Here is a 22137-nt window from a genome sequence, read left to right on the forward strand (position 1 = left end):
GTGCGGGCACCGCGATGGCGGGGACATTTTCCACAACGTGATTGTTAAAGCTTCCCCCCCCCCCCTTAAAATTCCGGGCCCTTCCAGCCTCCCCCTCCCCCCAAGCCCGTGTGACTAAACGGAGACAAAGGGGAGGCGGCCTCGCTCACACGCGCGCTCGCGGGGCGGGTGGCTCGGCGGGGCGCCGGCGCGGGGCGGACGGACGGACGGACGGACGGACGCTGCGCCGTCACATTCCTATGCCCGGGAAGAGCGGCGGCGGCTCCCGCGGGAGGCGGCAGGCTCGCGGCGCGGACAGCTGAGCTTCTCCTCCCCGGTCGCCGCCCGGGCGGGCCTCGCCCCGGCCCCGATGGTTTGAGCTCTTCCCTCCCCCCGTCCCGACCCCGCGGCGGCGAGGCCACACCATGTGAAGGTGAGAGCCCGGACATCCCGAGGAGCCGCCGTGAAAGATGGGGGATGCTGCAGACCCCCGGGAGATGAGAAAGACTTTCATTGTTCCAGCCATCAAGCCCTTCGACCACTATGATTTCTCCAGGGCCAAAATCGCCTGCAATCTGGCCTGGCTGGTGGCCAAAGCCTTTGGAACAGGTAAGTGGTGTCTTCCTTCCCTCTTCTTCCTCAGGATGTACACAGGCCGGTTTTTTGTTTCCCATCATCGAATCCCCGCTCCGTGTCTTCGCGAACAGGTTCAGGAAGATGATGGGGGACTGGGAAGATAAGAAAGAAGAGAGAAATAAAGCAGCTTTGGTCTTAAATCAAGTGCCCTTGTTTAGGTGGGATTTACCCGGATTTCTTTCATTGGAGAGCAAACGGGTTTTCTTTTTCCAGGGAGCTATTTTATCACGTTTTTACCTAGGGTGGTTTTATTTTGTGGTATTTTCCTCATACATTTCCCCCTCAGTCATAATTGTGATTACACCACCAAGAAATTGGAGTTGGTCTCTTTATTATTGGAAGGCGGTGGATGGCACATAGTACTGTATTGATTTTGACATTTGTAATGATGGCTGCTGTTCAGACTCCGTGGAATGTAAGGTGGCCTGTGTCGAAGGACAGGGTTCGTTTTGGTTGTCATTCTTAAAGCCTGTATCATCCTTTCCATACACATTCATACACATTCCAGGCTCTAGTAAACCATTTATTTAAAACTAATATTTAGCTTGCTGATTGTGGGGTGCCATTGTCATTTCCTATTATCAGTGAGACCTATTCCTTTTGCCAGACGTATTTTGGCCTCATAAATTAAGAGAAACAAACAGGGCCTACTATGGGATTTTTTTTTTTTTTAATAGAGTTTTTTTGAGAGCATGTGCTGTTGACACAGATTGTACAGTGCAGTGGCAATTAAACATTCTCTCCGTTACCCAGTCTTTGCAAAATAACAGGAAAAGGGCCTCCTGTTGTAATTCCTTAGCGTTTGCTTTCGGAGCCCATGTTGTAGAGCTCTGAAAAAAATTAGAGAGCTTTTCATAGGAAGATGCTGGTGTAAGGAAATTTTGTCTGGTAACTTTAAGAATCATTTTGTAAGATTTCTGTGCCCTGGATAATAAATTTTAGATGTGTAAAATATTTGTAAAAAAGTTTCTTAGTATTTGCAGACTTTTCTCCAGATGTTAAATGTAAGGTGGTTGTTTTTTTTTTTTTTTTTTTAAATGTTGTTGTTTGTGGGAGGAGAATGGCTTCTTTCCACTTTGAAGACTGAAAATATGGGAGTTAATGGTTTAATTGATTCTCAAACACCATAACAATGTTTTCAGAGCTGCACATGTTAGTTAACTAGCAAATGAATCTCAGTGTTTGGAAGATTATTTGCATTAGTTTGAGGGAAACTTTAACGTGATTTTATGTTTATGACAACTTTTGTTTTATTTAAATTCTTGTACTTTGATATTGAAGTAGATATTAAGGTCTTAAAACCGGCATTAGGAGTAAGTAGAAAAACTCATTTTGAGATAATTTACATTTTAAAGATTTATTTGGAACTAAATGTGTGGAGTAACACATAGGAGGAAGCTTGAAGTGTCAGTGTGTTTTTATTTTCTGGCAGCATTGATATCAGCAGTGAGAGTAAGAGATATATTTTGGTTTTAATATAAGCAGCATGCTGAAGCTAATATCCATTTGGAGGAGAAATGAAGCTATTTAAGTATTTAGAAAAGATAGAGGGTAATTTATGTAATGACCTACATGGAAAAGCAGTGTGTACAAAATGGAAGGAAGAGGGAACAACAGAAATATTTTCTTTCCTTCTGAAACTGAGAGGATGCTTATAGTACAAGATGTCAAAATGTTGCCCTTGATTCACAAAGGCTACTAACCAGAAAATGGCCTACTTTCTGGATTTGTGTCAGGCAAGTTCGCTAGATTCCGGACCACATATTGAACACCATTGAAGAAGAAAGGAAGTGAAAGGAATCTAGTATCAGTGGAATCTGCCGTGTGCTGGGTGCTGTGCTAGATGCTTGGCATTATATTGTACGTTAGAGATTCATAGCAACTTTGTGATATTCGTAGTTTGTTCCCCATTTCCCCCAGGGCACAGAGAGGTTAAACAACTTTACTACTATCACACTTTTAGTAAGGGCAGAGATATGTTTTCACTTGACTGACTCCCAGGGGTATGGCATTGGTGGAGGCAGGGCATACCTGCTATATACTCAGTTCTTTAAATACATTGCTTCATTTATTCCTGCAACAACCCTCGAGGAAGATACTGTTCTCATTTTGCAGATGAGCGAACAGGTTCAGAGCTTTTAATTTGTTTAAGGTGAAACATCTGGCAGGTGGTGAATTCTGCATGCCAGCTCAGGTCTTTATGACTCTGAGGTCTTTGCTCTTTACACCATTCTGCAGAGTGTGAAAAATGTGCATATAGTACCTGTTAGAAGTCTTATTTATTTATTTATTTTCTTTAAAAAGTGGGCAGATCTTTTTTTTTTTTTTAAGATTTTATTTATTTGACAGGCAGAGATCACAAGTAGGCAGAGAGGCAGGCAGAGAGGGAGGTTCTGAGAAGCAGGTTTCTTGCTGAGCAGAGAGGCCCATTTGGGGCTCGATCCCAGGACCCTGGGATCTTGACCTGAGCTGAAGGCAGAGGCTTTAACCCGCTGAGCCACGCAGGCGCCCTGAGTGGGCAGATCTTAACACACTCTTGGATGGTTTAGATGAGTATTGTTGGCACTTGGTTACATTTGCTTTGGCAGCAGTTGGAATGGATAAAAAGATCATACTCAAAATGCGATGAGAACCAAACTTAGAAGATCTTAAGAGGGTAACTTAGTAACAAAACTCAATACATTATTGAGAATGTTATGTTTGTGCATTTTATTCTTTAATCAACAACCTTTCAAAGGTTGTTCTATTCAGTCCACATTTATATGGAGTGAATAGAGAAAAAGTAAATATTCTTCATTTGCTGTAGACACTTAAGCAGCAAGTGTTAATAGACAACATATTTCAAAGGTATTACCTAATGGTATTCAGTTAATAATTTAAAAAAATAGCCCAACTTTAAGTTTTGATTTACTAAAATCACTTAAAAGATTTATTTATGTATTTGAGAGAGTTGGAGAGCTCATGAAGCAGGGGGAGGGGCAGTGGGAGAGAGAGAATCCTAAGCAGACTCCTTGCTGGGTGCAGGGTTCCATGAAGGGCTCGATCCCAGGACTCTGAGATCATATCCTGAACCGATATCACGAGTCAGAAGCCCAGTTAACTGCGCCCCTTACCTATCACTTTAAATGACTTTTCCAACACATACACTTCTAAAGTTTACTACTTTCAATATATCAAAAATTAGAAAGATTGTCAGAGAAAAAGGACTAAATCAATACCTGAAGACCCTATATATCATCGTTAAAGAAGTGATTTTAGTGGGGTGCCTGAGTGGCTCATTCAGTTGGGCTTCCGAATCCTGATTTCAGCTCGGATCATGATCTCAGGATCCTGGGACAAAGTCCTGCGCCTAGGGCTCCCCACTCAGGAGGCAGTCTGCTTGTCTCCCTCTTCCTCTGTTCCTCCCCCTGCTTGTGGTGCAGTTGCTCTTTATCTTTCTCTTAAATAATAATCCTTCAAAAAAAAAAATGATAGCTAGAAATTAATGATGGGTGTAGAATGAAGTTATTGAACCGTACAAAAGAAATAAAGCACTAATATTGCAATACCTAGAAAGCAGATAAAATGTTTACTTTATTCAAAGTCTTACATCGGAAGCTTTGAGTCATGTTCTTCTCATTACACTAAAAATATTCCAAATAGCCCAAATCTTAATAGCTTATTTTGTAGAAGAATGCAGATACAGTTTTGATCAAATGAAGAATAAGTTTGTTTAGATGAATTTTAATAAACAGATGCTCATTACTTGAAACACATTGCAAAAGAGGAAGTTAAGCTACATTGTCTCTACTGTATTTGAACAGCTTAACCCATTTAAGCAGTGATATTGCTGAGTTTGCTTTCAGTGTTCTGTTCCTTTAAATCTTGTAGGGAAAATGGTGGGTACAAAACCTCTTTATGAATTTCTTGAATTTGGAGTTCTTAACATGGAATTTAAGGCCAACTTCCCAGTGTTAGTTTATCATTTCAACTTTGTCAACTATTATTCTCCTTTTTTTTTTCTTTATGTCATTCTCCTCTTCATACCATTTTCTATTATAAATATACCTTGTTACATTTCTTTGTAGGTCTGAATACATTTTGCTGTCAAAATCCTGTTAGCTCTGACTTAGGCATGTGGGAAAGTTGTGATGACAATGGGTAGCATTGTGGGTAAGAAAGACCAATAGCAGAGAGGCAAGTTTGGGAGTTCAAGCAAGATATCAAGAAAGCTTATTGTAGAGTGGAAATGAGAATAAAGCTGCTAATATTTATTAAGTACTTGCTGTGTATCAAGCACTTTGCATGTCATATGATTTTAATTCTTGTGACAGCCTTAAGAGGTAGAAACTATTAATCATTCCTATGTTACTGATGAGGAGAATGAAGCTCAGAGGTTTAGGAACTCATCCAGAACCACTCAGTTTATGGAGCTGGGATCTGAACTTGGGAAATCTGACTTCAGTCTATTCTGTTAACCACTGTCCTATATGAGGAGAAGTGAAATTAATGGAAAACAGGCTAAAGATAGAAAAAATGTTGCAGAGTTATAATCCCTCACATTTCTAAATGACTGAATTTGGGGTACGTGGGAAATAGTTGAAATAAAAAGGTAATATATAGAAGGATGAGGTCACCTGAGGTTTTAAGTAGGATGAGGTTACCTGATGTTTTGAGACTTAGTGACTGGGAGGATGAATCACTGTGCCATTGGCAGAGATAGAGAAAGCAGCACGTTGTAATGGGAAGTCAGCTTTGTTTTTGAAGCCTTGAATATGATGCATTTTGACCAAATATCTAATCTGAGAAACTTAATGATGTCGATAGCTAAAAAATGTAGGTATATAGTATAGTTGGGAAGTTGAGGCTAGAAATAATATGCACAGAGTCTTCTGTGCATCAAATGCAACTGAAATTGTAGTAGATGTGAGGATGCCAGAATTTAGGGTAGTGAATAATTCACAATGTTTTTGGGGGAGCCCTGGGGAGAAAGGAGGCAGAATTAGAAGTGGTCAGAGACTTAGGAAGGGAATTAAGAAAGTTTAATAATACTGAAGCCCTGGAAGGAAAAATTTCAAGGGGGTGGTCTTATTAACAGTGTCAAACACTACAGGGTTTTATTTTATTTTTATTTTTTTAAAAGATTTTATTTTATTTTTTTTAAGTAATCTCTGCACCCAACGTGGGGTCACACTGTCAACCCTAAGATCAAGAGTTGCATGCTCTTCTGATTGAGCCAGCCAGGCCCCCCTGCAGGTGTTTAAACCATGCCATTCTTTTAAGAATTTATGCTCTAGTAAGGGAGATGTGATACATGTGTAACTATAGTAGAGTTCAGGAAATGTATAAGAGCCATGTAACTGGGATGTGACATGCAGAGGGAGGGAGAAGTAGCAGATGGAGAGAGGACACTCTCAGCCTCAGTGAACTGAGAAGGAAGACCTCTGAAGTGGAGGTGGTAGTTAGATGACCCTGAAGGGAGTCCAGCTGAATGGGAAGTAGGCATTGTAGGCGGAGGAGATAGTATGTGTGCAGGCATGGAGTTTTGAAACCAAGGTAGTGTTAGTGGAACAATAGACCAGTAGGTTTAAAGGAGGCTTATGTAATGAAATAGTGGGGGATCCAGCTTGAAAGGTAAATTGGAACACTGTTGTTTGAAGAGCCAGTTTAAGGAATTTGGCAATTATTTTGTAGATAAATTACTCTAAGCACATTGGATTTCTTTAAAAACCTGCTATGATGAATTTATTGAACACATACTTTGTGCTAAGTACAGTTTTGAACATTTTTTAATTGTCAGGTTTTTTTAATTCCAAGAACATCCTATTAAAGTGGATACCATTTTATTTCTTCCATTGTAACTCTAAAGCAAGATTTCCAACCACAGAACAATTGGCTGGCCAATTTGTTGTGGAGGGCCATGCTCTACATTGTAGGATTTTGGCAGCATCCCTGGCCTCTACTTACTAGCTGACAGTGTTCTCCACCCTCACTTCCACTCCAGCTGTGACAACCAAGAATGTCTCTGGACCTTGCCTCTGTCTCCTGGGGGGCAAAATGACCTCAGCTTGAGAACCGTTCCTCTGAAGATTATAAGATTCACCTGCAATTTTAAAAAGGTTTTTGTACATTAAAGTCCAAGTTGATTTTAAGAACACATTCTGATTTCAGACGTCTTAAATGGAAGATAAGAATTCAGGAAATTGGGTAGTTTGCTCTTTTTGTTAATGAGGAAACAGAGGGTTTAAATAACTTGGCTTTATCATCCAGCTTGTGATTATAAGTGGTGGAACCACAATTGTAGTCTAATCCTTTATGATACTAAAATTTGTATTTTAACCTTTATATTATATGCTTTCTGTAGTTCATTACAGTTATAGTATAGTTAAGAACACATGGAAACCTTTCAAATATAAGTCTTAAATTTGTTTTGCAGAATTTGAAAGTATATTTAATCTTTCTTTTATTTGATAAATTAGTACAGGGATAGAAAATATATTTAACCTTGGTGTGTCATTTCAGAGTCTCCCCCCATCCCCAGTGAATCTAGTTTTCCATGTAGACTAGCTATTGGACCTTTTTGATAGGTAGATTACAAATACTAATCCTTAAATAATTACACATTTATGAATAGTGACAGGCTTGGTGCTTTAGCTCAGATAACAGTTTTCATTTATGACACTTAGCACTTTCCATTCTAAGCTTTGCACAGTTTTCCCTTCTTAAATGTTGACTCTTCATCAATATAATATTTTAGATTTAAGTCCTATGCAGTAGTATCTTTCCAGTTCTCCTATTACTGTTTGCTTCTTTTTATTTTCTGGGGCATTTTCTTGAAGTACTCTTCGTTCCCCTACTTGCTGAAGAGTCATGATAATAAACATACACTGCTTTGAGTTCTGTAGAAGAAAAATAAGTTGCAGAGTGTTAGAATTTATCAGTCTCATACTTTGACCACCTTTAGATATTCTGTTTACCTTTGTAGAATGGGGTTATGTTTCTTAAAATAATTTCAAAGACTTCTTTTTATTAAAAATATTTTTCACTACAAACTAGACAACAACTAGAGACTAGGCATATAGTAATAGAGAGGCCACTGAGCTCTGTCTATAATCCTTACAGCTATACTCTGCTGTGTTATGCCTAGTAAGGTTTATGAAGTATCTCTGTCCTATTTTCTTTAGATAAAGAGATGGAATTTCAGTTAATAGAAATATCCTTTAATCTCCCTGCTCCATATTTCACAAACATAGGCTCCTGGGAATGTATGTGTTTGATCTTCAAAAGTTATTTTGAATGTGCTCTTACCTTCACACCATTTTCTGTCTCTAAAGTAAGAATTGTATGCAGATTCTAAGTACTTCAGGCTCTTGGAATAAAAGACATTTGATAAAACTTTTAAAATATTTTAGAAGACATTTGTCCTTAACAAATGTTAAGTTTCAAAGTACAGTTGACCCATGAACAACATGAATTTGAACTGCATGGATCCATGTATACACTTTTTTTTTCCCCAAGAAATATATTGAATCATTTTTTTGAAGTATATGATCATTTGAAAAAGCTTGTAGATGAACCGTGTAGCCTGGAAGTGTTGAAAAAAATTAAGGAAAGTTAGGTATCATTGTGAGAATACAGTATATAATAAATATAACATGCAAAATGTGTTATCAACTATGTTATCAGTAAGGTGTCGGGTTGAAAGTAGACTATTAAGAGTCAGGTTTTTGGGGAGGCAGAAGTTATATGCGGGTTTTTGACTGCTTGGGGCATGGAGTTGGCACTCCTAACCCCCTGGTTTGTTTGATAGTCAACTGTAGATAGCTTTATTTTTTTCTGCTGGCATTTCCTACTACTCTCAAGATTCTCTTTTTCAGCTGTCTTCTTGTTTTCCCTTCTCTTTTTTGATGATATTCTAATAAAGGAATTGCTGACCTTGTTAATTTTCTTTAATTCATAGTTTTGTAGAACTTTGTAATGTAACAAATTTTGAAACAGCAGAAATAATTCTTTTTCTAGCGACCTCCTTTTTTTTAAGTAGATACTAGAAATTTTGATTATAAGATCTTGAAAATTTACTTTTTGACACAAAAATATTTTTTAAGGGGGGTGAGACAGGCACAGATTGAAAACTCAAAAGGTATATGAGAATTGATCTAGGAAAAATCTTCTTATCTGGACCCAGAGCTACTCAGTTTGTTTTAAGTTAGCTGACATCATCAGAAACCTGTTTTTTAAAAGAGCTCTTGGAGTACATTAAAAATGATTAAATTTGGTGGCGGGGGGATCTGGGTGACTCAGTTGGTGAAGCATCTGACTTGGTTTTGGCTCAGGGTTGTGAGATGAGATCAAATGTAAGATTCTCTCTGTCCCTCTTCGTCTGCTCCCCCTACCCCCAACACTGTCTCTCTCAACCTTTTTTTTAAAGATTTTATTCATTTGTCATAGCGGGAGAGAGAGAGAAAGCACAAGCAGGGGGAGTGGCAGGCAGAGGGAGATGCAGACTTCCTGCCCAGCAAGGAGCCCGAGGCGGTGTGGGACTGGATCATAACCTGAGCTGAAGGCAGATGCTCAAACCGACTGAGCTAGGCAGGCAGCCTTCTCTTTCTCACTCTTAAAAAAAAATTAAAAAGGGGGGTGCCTGGGTGGCTCAGTCAGTTGAGTGTCTGCCTTCGGCTCGGGTCATGCTCTCAGTCATGATCTCAGTATCCAGGATCGAGCCCCACATCAGGCTCCCTGCTCACCGGAGAGCCTGCTTCTCCCTCTCCCTGCCACTATGCCTACTTGTGCTGTCTATCTCTCTGTCAAATAAATAAATAAAATCCTTTTAAAAAAAAATTAAAAAGGTAAATTGTATGTTATGTATATTTTACCACATTAAAAAAAAAAAGTATTTCTTGGAAGTAGAAAATGTACTGGAGGGAGACCAAGAGTTACAAAGAAGGAGGTATTTAGGAAGCTATAGTCCAGGTGGGAGATGGTGACACCTTGAATTTGGATAGTGGCAGTGGATATGGAAAAAGGGATGAATGTAAATGTTCAGACTCGGTAACTGATTGGACATGTGGAAGCAAAGATGAGAGTGGGGGAGTGTTGAGATTGCTTCTGTTTACTGAGAAAGGGCACAGTAGAAGAGAGCCATGTGGAAGAGAGTTGTGTATATGGAAGAGAGTTATGTGTATGTGTGTGTGAGAGGACAGCATTGAATTTGAGGAATATCTAAAATGGTGGTGTGTGCATTAGTCCCTTGAAAATTCATATGTCGAATTTAGAAGACCTCTGGGATGATACACATAAGTGGTTATAAAAAAAGTGAGTAACTGCCAGGCACTTTGAGGGAAGGTATGGAGGAGAGAGAAGGGGACCCAAGACAGGAGAACCATCAAAGGAGCCAGACTGAGAGAAGCCAGAGAGGACAGAAGCAAGCCAGGCAAGTGTAGAATCTCAAGCACAGGGAAGAGAACATTGAGATGGAGGAGAATAAGGTATAGCTGAGCAGGAAGTCTCATAATAAAACTGTCAGATTTAGCAATGATGAAATTATTGTTGACGTGGCTGAGAACATATTGAGGGGAATGTAGAGGCAGAACCATGACCAGAGTAGGTTGAGAGTTAATGGAAGACCGTGTCAAAGTATCTTTACTTGTAGTAGCAGAAAATCCCTCTCAAATTGGCTTATAGTACAGAGGATTTATTGGCTTACATAACTGAAAAAGTTCTGAGGCAGGATGAGCTTTTGATCTGATTTGATCAAGGATCCAGTTCTATTTCTTAGTGATTCCCTAGCTCTGCCCTTCTTGTGTGAGTTTCATTCTCCCACGGTCCTCTCTCTGTGGAAGCAAATGGCTGTGGTAGGTGTAGGCCTCACATCCACATATCACAGTATTCAGAGCTCTTTCCTAATCACTGAATGGACGTTCTGTATTCTCTTTTTTCTTTCTCTTTAGAAGATACCAAATATGTGCAGTGACAATAAACTTTTATGTACTCTTTATCCAACCCCCATGACCATCAACTCATAGCCAATCTTGATTTATCAGTTACACTGATTTTTTTCTAGCCACACTGATTATTTGAAACAAATCCCAGACATTGTATCATTTCATCTATAAATATATTAGTTTATATCTTCAAAGTCAGGAACTCTTTTTTTAAACATAACCACAGTACTGCCATCATCACAGCACTGTCTGTCACAGCACTCTGTATCATTAGTGTTAGGATTTCTTGGATTGTCACATGAATCTTTGTTTTTATTTATTTATTTTGTTTTATAGTTCACTTGTTCCAGTCAGTATCCAAATAAGGGTCATATTTTATAATTGGTTGATATGTCTAAGTGTGTTTTTTGTTTTTTGTTTTTTTTTTTAATATATAGGCTTCTCCTATATCTCATTTTGTCTTGCTTGCCTTTATTTACTGGAGAGAGTATTTACAGAGTGTTTGTCCTTTAAAATTTCCTGTAGTCTGGATCTCTCTGGTATTATTTAGTAGGTTTCTTATAAATTGGCAGTTAAGTCTATAGGATTGTACAGATTGAAGTTTATTTATTTCTTTTTTGGCATACTTCACACGTGGTACATATTTCTCCCAGGAGGCCCTTAATGTCTAGTTAACTCTCTGACTGTCATGATTTCATTTATTAGCTGGAAAGCTCCTTTAAAAAGAAACTTTTCTTGGGGCGCCTGGTGGCTCAGTGGTTAAGCCTCTGCCTTCGGCTCAGGTCATGGTCTCAGGGTCGTGGGATCGAGCCCCGCATCGGGCTCTCTGCTCAGCAGGGAGCCTGCTTCCCTTCCTCTCTCTCTCTGCCTGCCTCTCTGCCTACTTGTGATCTCTGTCTGTCAAATAAATAAAATCTTAAAAAAAAAAAAAAAAAGAAAAGAAACTTTTCTTTGTCAAGTATATGGTTATTCTATGTGGGAAATTACCTTAATGAATGGTAGCCTTCAAGTATACTACCAGGCAAACTACTCCAGAGGTCACAGAAAAAGAAGGGCTCACATATAAAAGGGCTCATATGATTTAAAATGCTTAAATCATATGGTTTGTTAAATCAATTTACAGTGAGAAGCAAGGAGAAAGAGATGAGGTAAGTTAACATATTTAAGATAGAACGCAAGCAGGGAGAAAGAACTGTGCTCCCTGAATCCTGCAGTGTACAGTGTTTTTATGTCCATCTCTTTCTGCTACATTAGCCTTCCCTAATGATGATGGTATGGTCACAAGGACTGGAGTTGAAGTTTGAACAAGGAGGGCCATAGTGACACATAGGCCAGTGATATACACTTGTATCAGAGAGACACCAGGAACAAGCATGTCTGCCACAGCTGTAGCTTACCCATAAGCCTGATGAATAGCAATGGGTTTTGTGTTGCTTGGTCAGGGGACAGATAGGCCAGAATGGGTGTCATCAGTGGGTGGCCACATTAAGGTCTCAACAGATATTAAGTATTCATGTGTATTTAATGTTCACTGCCTCTTGTTTGTTTAGTCTCATACATATTCAATATGTCATGGATATTAAGTGCCTAGATACCTCATGAATATTAGGTATCTTTTGGGGTTTTTTTCATTCCTTTATGTTTAACATACACATTAACCACTTCCTTTTATTTAACACATTCTTTGGATTCTGTGTTTAACAAACTTCTTGCTTACTAGTGCTTATCTATACTTTCACCTATATTTTAAAAACCACAAACTTACTCTTTTATAATTGAATAGAATAGAGAGTAACAGTACATTACACTGAGATACAGGGAAGGAAGGACAACTAGTATGTTCTTCCTTTCATTGGGGATGGGAATTGCACGAAACTGAGTGGATCACTGGCCCCCCAGAAACTGAAAGGGTAAAGAATGGGGAGAAAACCATTCTCAGTAGTGACCAGAATGTACAAAGGCAAAGGTTCTGTATTGAAAGGGTGTGTGATTGTTAGGAACTGAATGTGGCTAGCAGGGATGTCTAATACAAACTGGTGGGTAGGGACAGGATTACTTCCTCCTTCTAAGGTCCGAGGGAGGATTTTAATCCATTTTTAAAAAAGGATTTATTAGAGGGAGAATGCAGAAGCAGGGGAGGGGCAGTGGGAGAGGGAGAAGCAGGCTCCTTGCAGCCTGATATGGAGCTCGATCCCAGGACCCTAGGATCATGACCTGAGCTGAAGGCAGGCACTTAACCAGCTGAGCCACCCAGGTGCCCTGAGGATTTTAATCCCTGAAGGTGCTGAAGGTCTTTGAAAACCCAAAGGTTCCATGGTGGTGTGTAACATCAAATTTGCTATGGCAAATAAGCAAATTCTGGCTATAGGAGAGTATGGTTTGAAATAGGGACAGGAGTGGATGTGTGAAGACGATGAGGAGTAAATAAGGTAATTCACATGAGAAGCATCGATAGCCTGGACCCAGGAGATGTGAGTTGACACTGTGGGCAGGGGATGGAGGCATTACTGATGACTGCTAGGTTTCTGGCTTGTGCAACTAGATGGATAGTGGTATCGTTCATCGATGTGGGGAATGCTGGAAGATGGTCGGGTTTAAGGGAAAAGACTGATTTGGGACATTTTGAGGTTTCATAACTTTCAGTGTAATTTCAAATATGTAACAGTAGTACAAAGAACTCCCGAGTACCCTTTAGCCAGATTTACCAATTGTTAACAATTTGTCCCATTTATCATTTTCTTTTTCTCACCCTCCCACATAAACACGTGTGTATGTATGTATGTGTACATGCATATATACATAATATTTTCTGAACTGTTTGAGAATGTATGAGAGACATTGTGTTCCCTACCCCTAAATACTCCAGTCTGTGTCCTAAAATGAAGGATCCATTTCTTCTATATAATATCAATAAAATTTATAAAAATCAGGAAACTTAACTTTGCTATGATATTATCTAATCCACAGTCCAAATTCCAATTTGCCAATTGTCTTAATGACATTGCCTTTTTTTTTTCCCCCCATTCCAAGATCCATTCCAGGATCAATGCATTGCAGTTAGTTGACTTGTCTCTTTAGTCTCCCTAAACTGGAATTGTTCTTTGGTCTGTCTTTGTTGTTCATGATATTGCTACTTTTAAAGATGGAGCACCCTGAGCTGCATGCTGAGCTGGCCCTCTGGATTCTTCCCTAGGCATTGTCTTAGCTCTTGCCAAACTTCCTTCACTCTGTAGTACAACCAGCCAGTTCTTTACAGGGGCTGACTGGGCTGCCTCCCCTATTGTGTTCTTATCCCCTGCTCTGGAGTGTGGGCTCTTATATAGCAGCTGTCCCCTCTATCTTTGGTCGGAATGACTGGGATGATGATGAGATCCTGGGATGGATGCTGGCGCTGAAAGTGTCCCAACAAGAATACCCAGACACTATGAAGAAAAACAAAGCGCACAGAGACCTACCTGCTCCCAGACAAGGATTGTTGGCAATCCAGACACTGGAGACCATTTCCTAGCCCACTCCTCCTCCTGCCATCTTCTTTGGCTTTCTTTTTTCTTGTCCTTTTCCTTTCCCTTTCTTCCCTTCCTTGGCATCTGACCCACCCTTGCACCCCCTCTCATCACTGCTACAATCACCACCTGTTTCCACCAACAGACATACCCTTGTCACCCCCTTATAGAGCTCCATACCTGCATTGCTCAGGGACTTGGGCAAGAGTGCCTGGGAGGCACCTAGAGACAAAACAGTTGGCATCTAGGCAGCCACAGAGGAGAGATGTTTAGCCAGAGAGGATTTCCTTACCCTCCATTCTTCCTAAGATTGAACAGCTTGACATCTTCCCTAATGTATAATGATGTTAGGGAGGTTGGTGGGGCAGAGGGAGAGGAAAGAAGTAGGAAATTTCTCCTCTTAATGCTCCATAAGGTATGAGCCCACAATTTGATTTTTTTCTTTCATTAAAATTTTTGTCTTACAGGGGCAGCTGGGTGGCTCAGATGGTTAAGGGTCTGCCTTTGGCTCAGGTCATGATCTTCAGATCCTGGGATCGAGCTCCAAGTCAGGTTCCCAGCTCAGCCGGGGTCTGCTTCTCCCTCTGCCTCTGCCTCTGCCTGTGCTTTCTGTCTCTGTATCCCTCTCAAATGAATAAAAAAAAAAAAAATTAAAGTTTTTGTTTTATAAATACAGTAGACCAGTTATTTTATAGAATGTCAATTTGGATTTGTCTTAAGAGTCTTCCGGATTAAAGTTAGGCAGATCTGGCAGAATTACCTCAGAAGAGATGCTATATCCTCAGTAAATTGTATCAGGAGACAGATAATGTTTGTTTTGGTATTGGTGATGTTACCTTTGATCAGTTGGTTAAAGTGGTATCTGCCATGTTTCTGCACCATAAAATTATTCCATTTTGAGTTGATAATTTATGGGGAGATGAATTGAAATGTCCTGTTCGTCGAACTTTTATCTGCCATTTTAGCATACAGTAATGATTCTTGCTTGTCAGTTATTACTATTGATTATTACTATTTTTCCCATTTATTAATTGACGTTCTACAATAAGAAATAGGTTTTTCTTTTGCTACTTTTTCATTTATATCAGGATGGACTCATTGATTCTTGTTAATTCAGTGGGTTATAATCCTTTATTATCATTATGTATTTTGATGTTCATATTGTCCCAGATTTGACCAGTGGAATTGCCTTTCCTCTGGATCCTGTGTCCTCTTGACATGGCCCCATCATTTGGTGGCATTTCTTTCTTTTTGGCACATGTGCACAAACCTCTCCCCCCCGCCCCATACATACAAAGACATTCTTAGCTCCTCTTGTACTTTGTCTTCTCCAGCTCTGGAAATCGCTGTTTCTTTCCTTTTAGTGAGAAACCAAGATATAGATGCTAGGTTTATTCCTTCTGGGGGTTCGCAGACAGAGCTAGGGAAGACACACATAACATAAAGTACATCTATTTCTTTCTCTATATAGACAGATATAAAACACCATGTGTTCATAATGATGCTTTGCATTTTAGTCCAACACCAGAGTTCATTCTAGTCTTTCTAATTCATTTCTAGTCCCTTCCTATATTTGTAGCTCCCCTTGTCAGTGAAAAGCTTGGCACGCATTTTGAATTTGGGGTTTCTTTGTGACATCCAAGTGAAGAGTTGAGTAGGCTAGCTGGCTTACAAGGATCTGGGACTCAGAAGAGGTGCTTTAGTCTCACAGGGTAGTGGGAGGAGTGAAGGAGATAATTTAAGCTCAGGAATGCTGAACAGCACTTAATACATCATTTTGTAAGCGGAAGGGTAGAGGGAGTTCACTTTTAATTGACATCTCATTTGAAGGCAAAGCCCTATGGTTAGGTACTTTATGTTGTTTTAGTAAACATTTGAGTACCTGCTATGTTCCAGGCACGGTTTTAGGTGCCAGTGACACAGGATGGAGAAATATCCTCCTCTCCTTGAGGTTACATTGTAGTGGAAAGAGGCAGAAATAAACATACATATTATAGAGTAGTATTAACTGTAACAGAGAGGATTAAAATAAGATTACTGAATGGGTGGTCAGGGAAGGTATATCTGAGGAGGTAATGTTTAGCTGAGATCAGAATGGAATGAGCTATATACGTGAAGGTTAGAGGGAGGAACATTAGAAGCAGAAGGAAGAGCTGGTGTACAGGCCAAAAGGCACAAACTAGGCATGCTGTAGCAACAGAAAGACTTGGATGTCTGGAGCATAGTGGGCCATTGTGGGAGGGGAGATGGGGTAGAAGAAGGAGGAGGCTGAGTCATATCTGCAGAATATGGAGAAACTTGAACTCAGAGAAATTAATTACTCAAAATCCTGTAGCAGGTAACTGGTAAAATTCAGACTCCTCTTTTTAAATCCAAAGCCTGTACTTTCAAAAAGCCCCAGTTTTCCCCACTATATCGTGCTGCCTCCTAAAGGTAGTGAATGTAGGTTAACTGAAAAGAGGTTTGGTTTTGAAGGTTTTACTTCTTTGCAGAAGAGTGATCTACGGAGATAACTAGGGAGATAAGTATGTATGTATGTATGTATTTTAAGATTTATTTATTTGACACAGAGAGAGAGAGAGATCACAAGTAGGCAGAGCAGCAGGCAGAGAGAAGGGGGAAGCAGGCTCCCTGCTGAGCAGAGAGCCTGATGCAGGGCTTGATCTCAGGACCCTGAGATTATGACCTGAGCTGAAGGCACTGAGCCACCCAGGTGCCCCTAAAGTTTTTAAAGATAGGTGCAAGGAATAAATTTTGATGACTAGCACAGAATCTGGGAGTTCAGGGGAGGTTTGAAATATTAGAGTCCCTTTAGGACAGGGCTAAAAAAAAATTTTTTTAAAAAAATAAACTAAAGTTTGTTGCGGGGGAGGGGGGTGGGATGATGGGGTGGCTGGGTGATGGACATTGGGGAGCATATGTGCTATGGTGAGCACTGTGAATTGTGTAAGACTGATGAATCACAGACCTGTATCCCTGAAATAAATAATACATTATATGTTAATTAAAAAAAAACATTTTCATTAATTTATTAGGTATGTATTGAGTGTTTACCATGTACTAGGCATTAAGTTAGGAATTGGGAATTTATATCCTGGTGAATAAGACAGACATGGTCCTTGCCCTTTGGTCATGTATAAGGATACATCTTTGTCAACAGTGGGTTTTAAAAAGTATTTCCGTTTTCAGAGATAAAAAATGACTCCTAACTTTCTCTGATACTGGCACTATTGTGTTTTTCCATGTTATTGACCATTTCATGTCTTGGTTAATTTCAAGTTCAAGATTTATGTCTTATTTTCAGTTGGAATTTTTCAAACTCACTAGTTCTTTCTCAGTAATTATTTTAGAGATTTTTTTTAGATTTAGAAAATAAGGCAGTGTTCTCATGATCAAGCATGGTGATATTTCTGAAACGCATTCACCTCTTACCTCTCTACCCTTCATTGTTTTAAAGAAATGTATATCATTTGCTGGTATATGTATGCAACTACTAACTAACCCATCTTTATAGAAAATTGCCTTGAGCAATTCACTGTCTACTTCCTTTACTTGTACTTCAAGCATTTCAGGTGATTGTTAATTTCAAAACTTAGATCTAGTCAGGATTTATAATAACATGATTAAGGTAGGTTCTGCTTAAGTCCTGGTACACAAGAAAAACTTGTCTCTTATCCTTTGCAATTTTAGGAGTGGAGTTTCACTCATCCATTCCTTATGCATTAATTTCTTAACTTTTGTGTTTCTGGAGGTGAGGGAGAGGGTGAAACCTCTTATCTTTGATTTTTGTCTGTTTTCTAAAATGCTCTTTCAGCTTTCATTTTGTTTCACAATGTGATACAATTTCAAACTTAAAAGAGTTTTGGATAGTTGGCAAAATGAAGTCTTGTTTTAAGCCATGTTTAGTGCTTGAAGACTTGTTTTTGAAAGTGACCTATTTTGTAATACTTACTCTGCAGTTTTGCATTCTTTAGGGGGTGGAAAAATCTGTTTTAGGCCCTCTTTTTTGGTCATATTTGTGAAACATTCTTTGGCTTGTTATGGTTCCTTTCCTTTCCTTTTCTTTTCTTTTCTTTTTTTTTTTTTTTGCTTTCTGCTTTAGGATCTTTTTAAAACGTGCACTTTCATATCTTTTGTAGGTATGCCATAATAAAATGGAAATAGCCCCTCAGCTGTATGTCTTCCACCTTTTAACCTAGTGATCCTGGCAAACCATTGTTACTTTTTAAGATATTTAGCAGATGATTTTGAGCTAGGGCTCTGCATTTATCAAATATGTGCCCTTGGCAAGATAGCCTTTCTTAGGTTCCTTATCTTTAAAATGCGGGCAAGAGAATTGTTAATATTGAATGATAGAAGGCATGTTTAGGACAGTGTCTTGACACATAAATGTCCTTAGTAAGTATTAGTATATTCCTAATTCCTAATATATATTTGCATTTTGTGTGATTGTCTAACACTTTTACCAAGCCGTTAAAAAGATCAGTGTGAGAATGGATATAAAAGCAATAAATGAATGTTAGGTGGATGTACAGGTATGGGAGAGAAGTTTGTAATCCTGGAAATTAGCAGTCACTTTTCTTTGCATGGCTTATGTTCAGATACCAAGTTACCTGTATTAGTCATTTTTTTATTGTTACAAGAAATTAAACTCCATTAGGCCTATATCTTATAATAATTATCTTAAAATTAAATAATTTCTCTTTTAGAGTTCTACTAAATAACTTCTATATAGTTCCTATGATACTAAATTTAATTTACCAACACTGTATTCTGTAGTTTATACCTGGGGTGAGGCAGCTGTTAAGTTTAAGGCTGGCTCACTACTGGTTAAGGTAGCTATGAAGGAGGAAAAGTGTTTTTAATTATTAAATGAGGATGATATTTTTAGATTTCACCAGAATCCCAAATTGATATATCTACTCTTGACCTCTTTCCAGAGTCCTATATCCCCAGCTGCTTTTTGGATATTTTTGCTGTCATTTTAAATCAGCATTTCTAAAACTGAGTTTATGATCTTGCTTCCAGAATTAGTGCTTCCTCTGATTTTCTTTTTTCTATTAATGTTATCACTGTTTCCCAGGTAACCCAGGCCTAACGGTCTTTGCCATCTTCACCCCCTCCCTTTGCTTTATTCCTGGGTATTTTTGGGTTTGTATTAAGTAATTCTTTATGTCTTTTACTTCTTGGTTTTCACACTTCATTTCCTTACCTTTATAGTCTATGTCTGATTTTCACCACTGTCAGTATTGAAGATCAGATTAATTATCCCCAAACATCATTCTATTTTTTTTTTTTAAATTTTATTTGTTTGAGAGAGAGAGAGTGAGAGTGAGAATTTGAGCAGGGAGAAGAACGGAGGGAGAAGCAGACTCCCCTCTGAATGATGAGCCTGACGTGGGGCTCCATCCCAGGACCCTGAGGTCATGACCTGAGCCAAAGTCAGGTGTTCAACCAACTGAGCCACCCAGGCGACCCCCCCCCAACATCATTCTTAATGTGTCACTCTTCTCCTTTTAAACAGTAAGCATTTCCTTGTTACTGTATAAAGCCTGCATCTTTAAAAGAGATACTACTTTTGTCTTATCCCTTGCCTCCCATTCCAGCTTTACTGTTTACTCTTACATGAACCCTTTCCTCCACCCAGATTATTGAATTTGGTGTCTCTTCACATCTTCTCTTTCTCTCCCTGGCTCTCCCCTTCTGTTTAGATACTCTTTATTTTTTATTTTTTTAGCTAAATAAATTCTGCCTATTCTTCCTATCCTTTTTCTTAACATAGAAGTCATCTCAGCCCACTATGATGCTGCTTGCTTTGACTTTTAAGCACTTAACAGTTCATTTAGAACAATTGTTCATTTAGCAATTATTTTCTTTCATTTGATGCCTACTCATTCATTGTTTCTGAATTGCTTAACTTCATTTGTCTGTCTAGTCTTCTTGTAGATTATTGACTTCTTGAAGGTGGGAATTATTTCTAACTCCTTGAATTTCTCCAGAACCATGATGGTATATAAAATGATCAATGCAATCATTATTGTAATAATGTTTGATGAAAAAATATTTTTTAAAGATATATTTATTTATTTTAGAAAGAGGGCACGTGTATGCATGTGTGTGGGAGTGGGGGCAGAGGGAGAAAATCTTTGAGCAGACTCCCCACTGAGGTGGGGCTCAGTCTCATGAGCCATGAGGTCTTGACCTGAGTCAAAACCAAAAGTCAGACAGTTAACCCGCTGAGCCAACCAGGCACTCCTGGTGAAAATATTTTTCTAAATAATAAAAGCTCTTTAAAAACTTTAGGGTGAGAATTGCTGAGGAGTATATTAATATTTTGTGAATATATTTTTAAAATGATCACTTTGATTAGTACTGTGACTTATTTTGAGCTTGTATTAAAGCTGTCTATTCAGAAGATTCTTAATACCAGTGATTGGGGTTGTCTGGCTTTGAAACCTCACTTTTCAAAGAGAAGGCAGGCAAGGGACTGGCTAGTGTCACGCCAGAGCTATCAGGTCCTGTGGTTTTAGCTCCACGGTAGCTTGTAACTTAGATGCTTGCCTTTCCTTTTGGAAGACAAACCTCATTCTTACATTGGCTTTGGTTAAGAGCACAGAGTCCAGCTAAGGAGTGGGAGGAAGAGGAAGAGATTCAAGGTAGAAAACAAGAAAACTTGTAAAACAGTGAGAAGTGTTTTGTTTGTTGCTTTTTTGGTAATCTGGCTGCCATCAGATATAAAAGCAGCTCCCAACAGTGTTCTAGAAGTAGACCTTGAGAGAGTAGGGCTTGACATTCTTCAAGGGAAATCGCTGGCAGAAAAGAAACTCAGAAGAATTTGTTTTCTTTCACATGGCCCATTTATAAATTCTCCTTTCTGTATCTCCATTTCTCTGTCAGTTGGATGTCCTGGAGGGCTTGTTGGGGTAGGATGGTGAGTGGTAAGGTGAAGGTAGTAGTGATTTATAGGTGAAGGGATTTTTAAGAGTAGTTCTCCCCTAAACTATAGCTGTCATGGTCTGTAAATACCTTCAGCAGGCTAAGCAAGAAGGGCAAGAGACCAGAGACCCTGAGACAGAGGGACACACTAAGTTAAGCAGTTTTTGTTTTGCAAGTGCTTAGCTGTACAACTTTGGGCAAATGATCTTATGCTGCTATTTGGCAAGGGCTTGCATTCTCCCTACAGTATCTGTTATAGTGCATTTTCTGGTTGACTACTTGAATGTGAGGGCATTCATTGAAATTAGTTTTTAGGAATCTTTTCGCACATTCTATGCATTTGAGTATGCATGTGAGAAAACTTTCCTCAGAGGCACTGGACTTAGAAAACTTTTCTCTTTGTTTCCTTTATAGTCCCTTTTTAGATTATACTTGGAACAATATCTTCTGTAAAGGAGATTTCTTTTTTTCTTTCTTTTTTTTTTTTTTTAAAGATTTTTATTTATTTGACACACAGAGAGAGAAATCACAGGTAGGCAGAGAGGCAGGCAGAGAGCAAGGAAGAAGCAGGCTCCCCACTGAGCAGAGAGCCTGATGCGGGACTCGATCCCAGGACCTTGAGATCATGACCTGAGCCGAAGGCAGAGGATTAACCCACTGAGCCACCCAGGCGCCCTGTAAAGGAGATTTCTATCTCCTTTATTCTAGATTATCTGCCAAGCTCTAATAAATTATCTTTTTAGCTAAAGGGTTATTGTTATTTTTTAAAGGAATCTTCTGTGACATAATAATTATTAAATAAATTGTGTTTCTTTTATAAACATACCCTAAGAATTTTTTTCATCTTAATCTTTATAGAAAATGTGCCAGAGGAACTTCGAGAACCGTTTTACACTGATCAGTATGATCAGGAACACATCAAACCTCCTGTTGTTAATTTGCTTCTATCAGCTGAACTATACTGTCGTGCTGGGAGTCTCATTCTCAAGAGTGATGCTGCAAAACCCCTTTTGGGCCATGATGCTGTAATCCAGGCTTTAGCACAGAAAGGTCTTTATGTCACTGACCAAGAAAAACTGGTAACTGAACGAGATCTCCACAAGAAACCCATACAGATGGTGAGTCTTTATTTATTCAACAGTACTTTGTTTGAAGTGCATACC

The 22137-nt window shown here is 39.1% G+C and overlaps 1 protein-coding gene across 5 annotated transcripts in view; it reads left to right on the top strand.

Annotated features, from left to right (window-relative positions):
- The first annotated feature begins 426 nt into the window (after positions 1–426).
- Positions 427–22137, top strand: part of CAMSAP2 (calmodulin regulated spectrin associated protein family member 2) — a 118552-nt gene continuing 96841 nt past the window's right edge. For 4 of the 5 annotated variants that reach the window (XM_032317065.1, XM_032317066.1, XM_032317067.1 and 1 more), the window contains exons 1-2: positions 427–588; positions 21833–22092. In XM_032317065.1, coding sequence (XP_032172956.1) covers positions 450–588; positions 21833–22092 — 399 coding nt within the window. In that variant the 5' untranslated portion in view covers positions 427–449. The remainder of the gene's footprint in view (positions 589–21832; positions 22093–22137) is intronic. The other variant, XM_032317069.1, reaches the window with a different exon arrangement.

The sequence above is a fragment of the Mustela erminea genome, chromosome 17 (assembly GCF_009829155.1).
Source record: "Mustela erminea isolate mMusErm1 chromosome 17, mMusErm1.Pri, whole genome shotgun sequence".
NCBI classification, from domain to species: domain Eukaryota; kingdom Metazoa; phylum Chordata; class Mammalia; order Carnivora; family Mustelidae; genus Mustela; species Mustela erminea.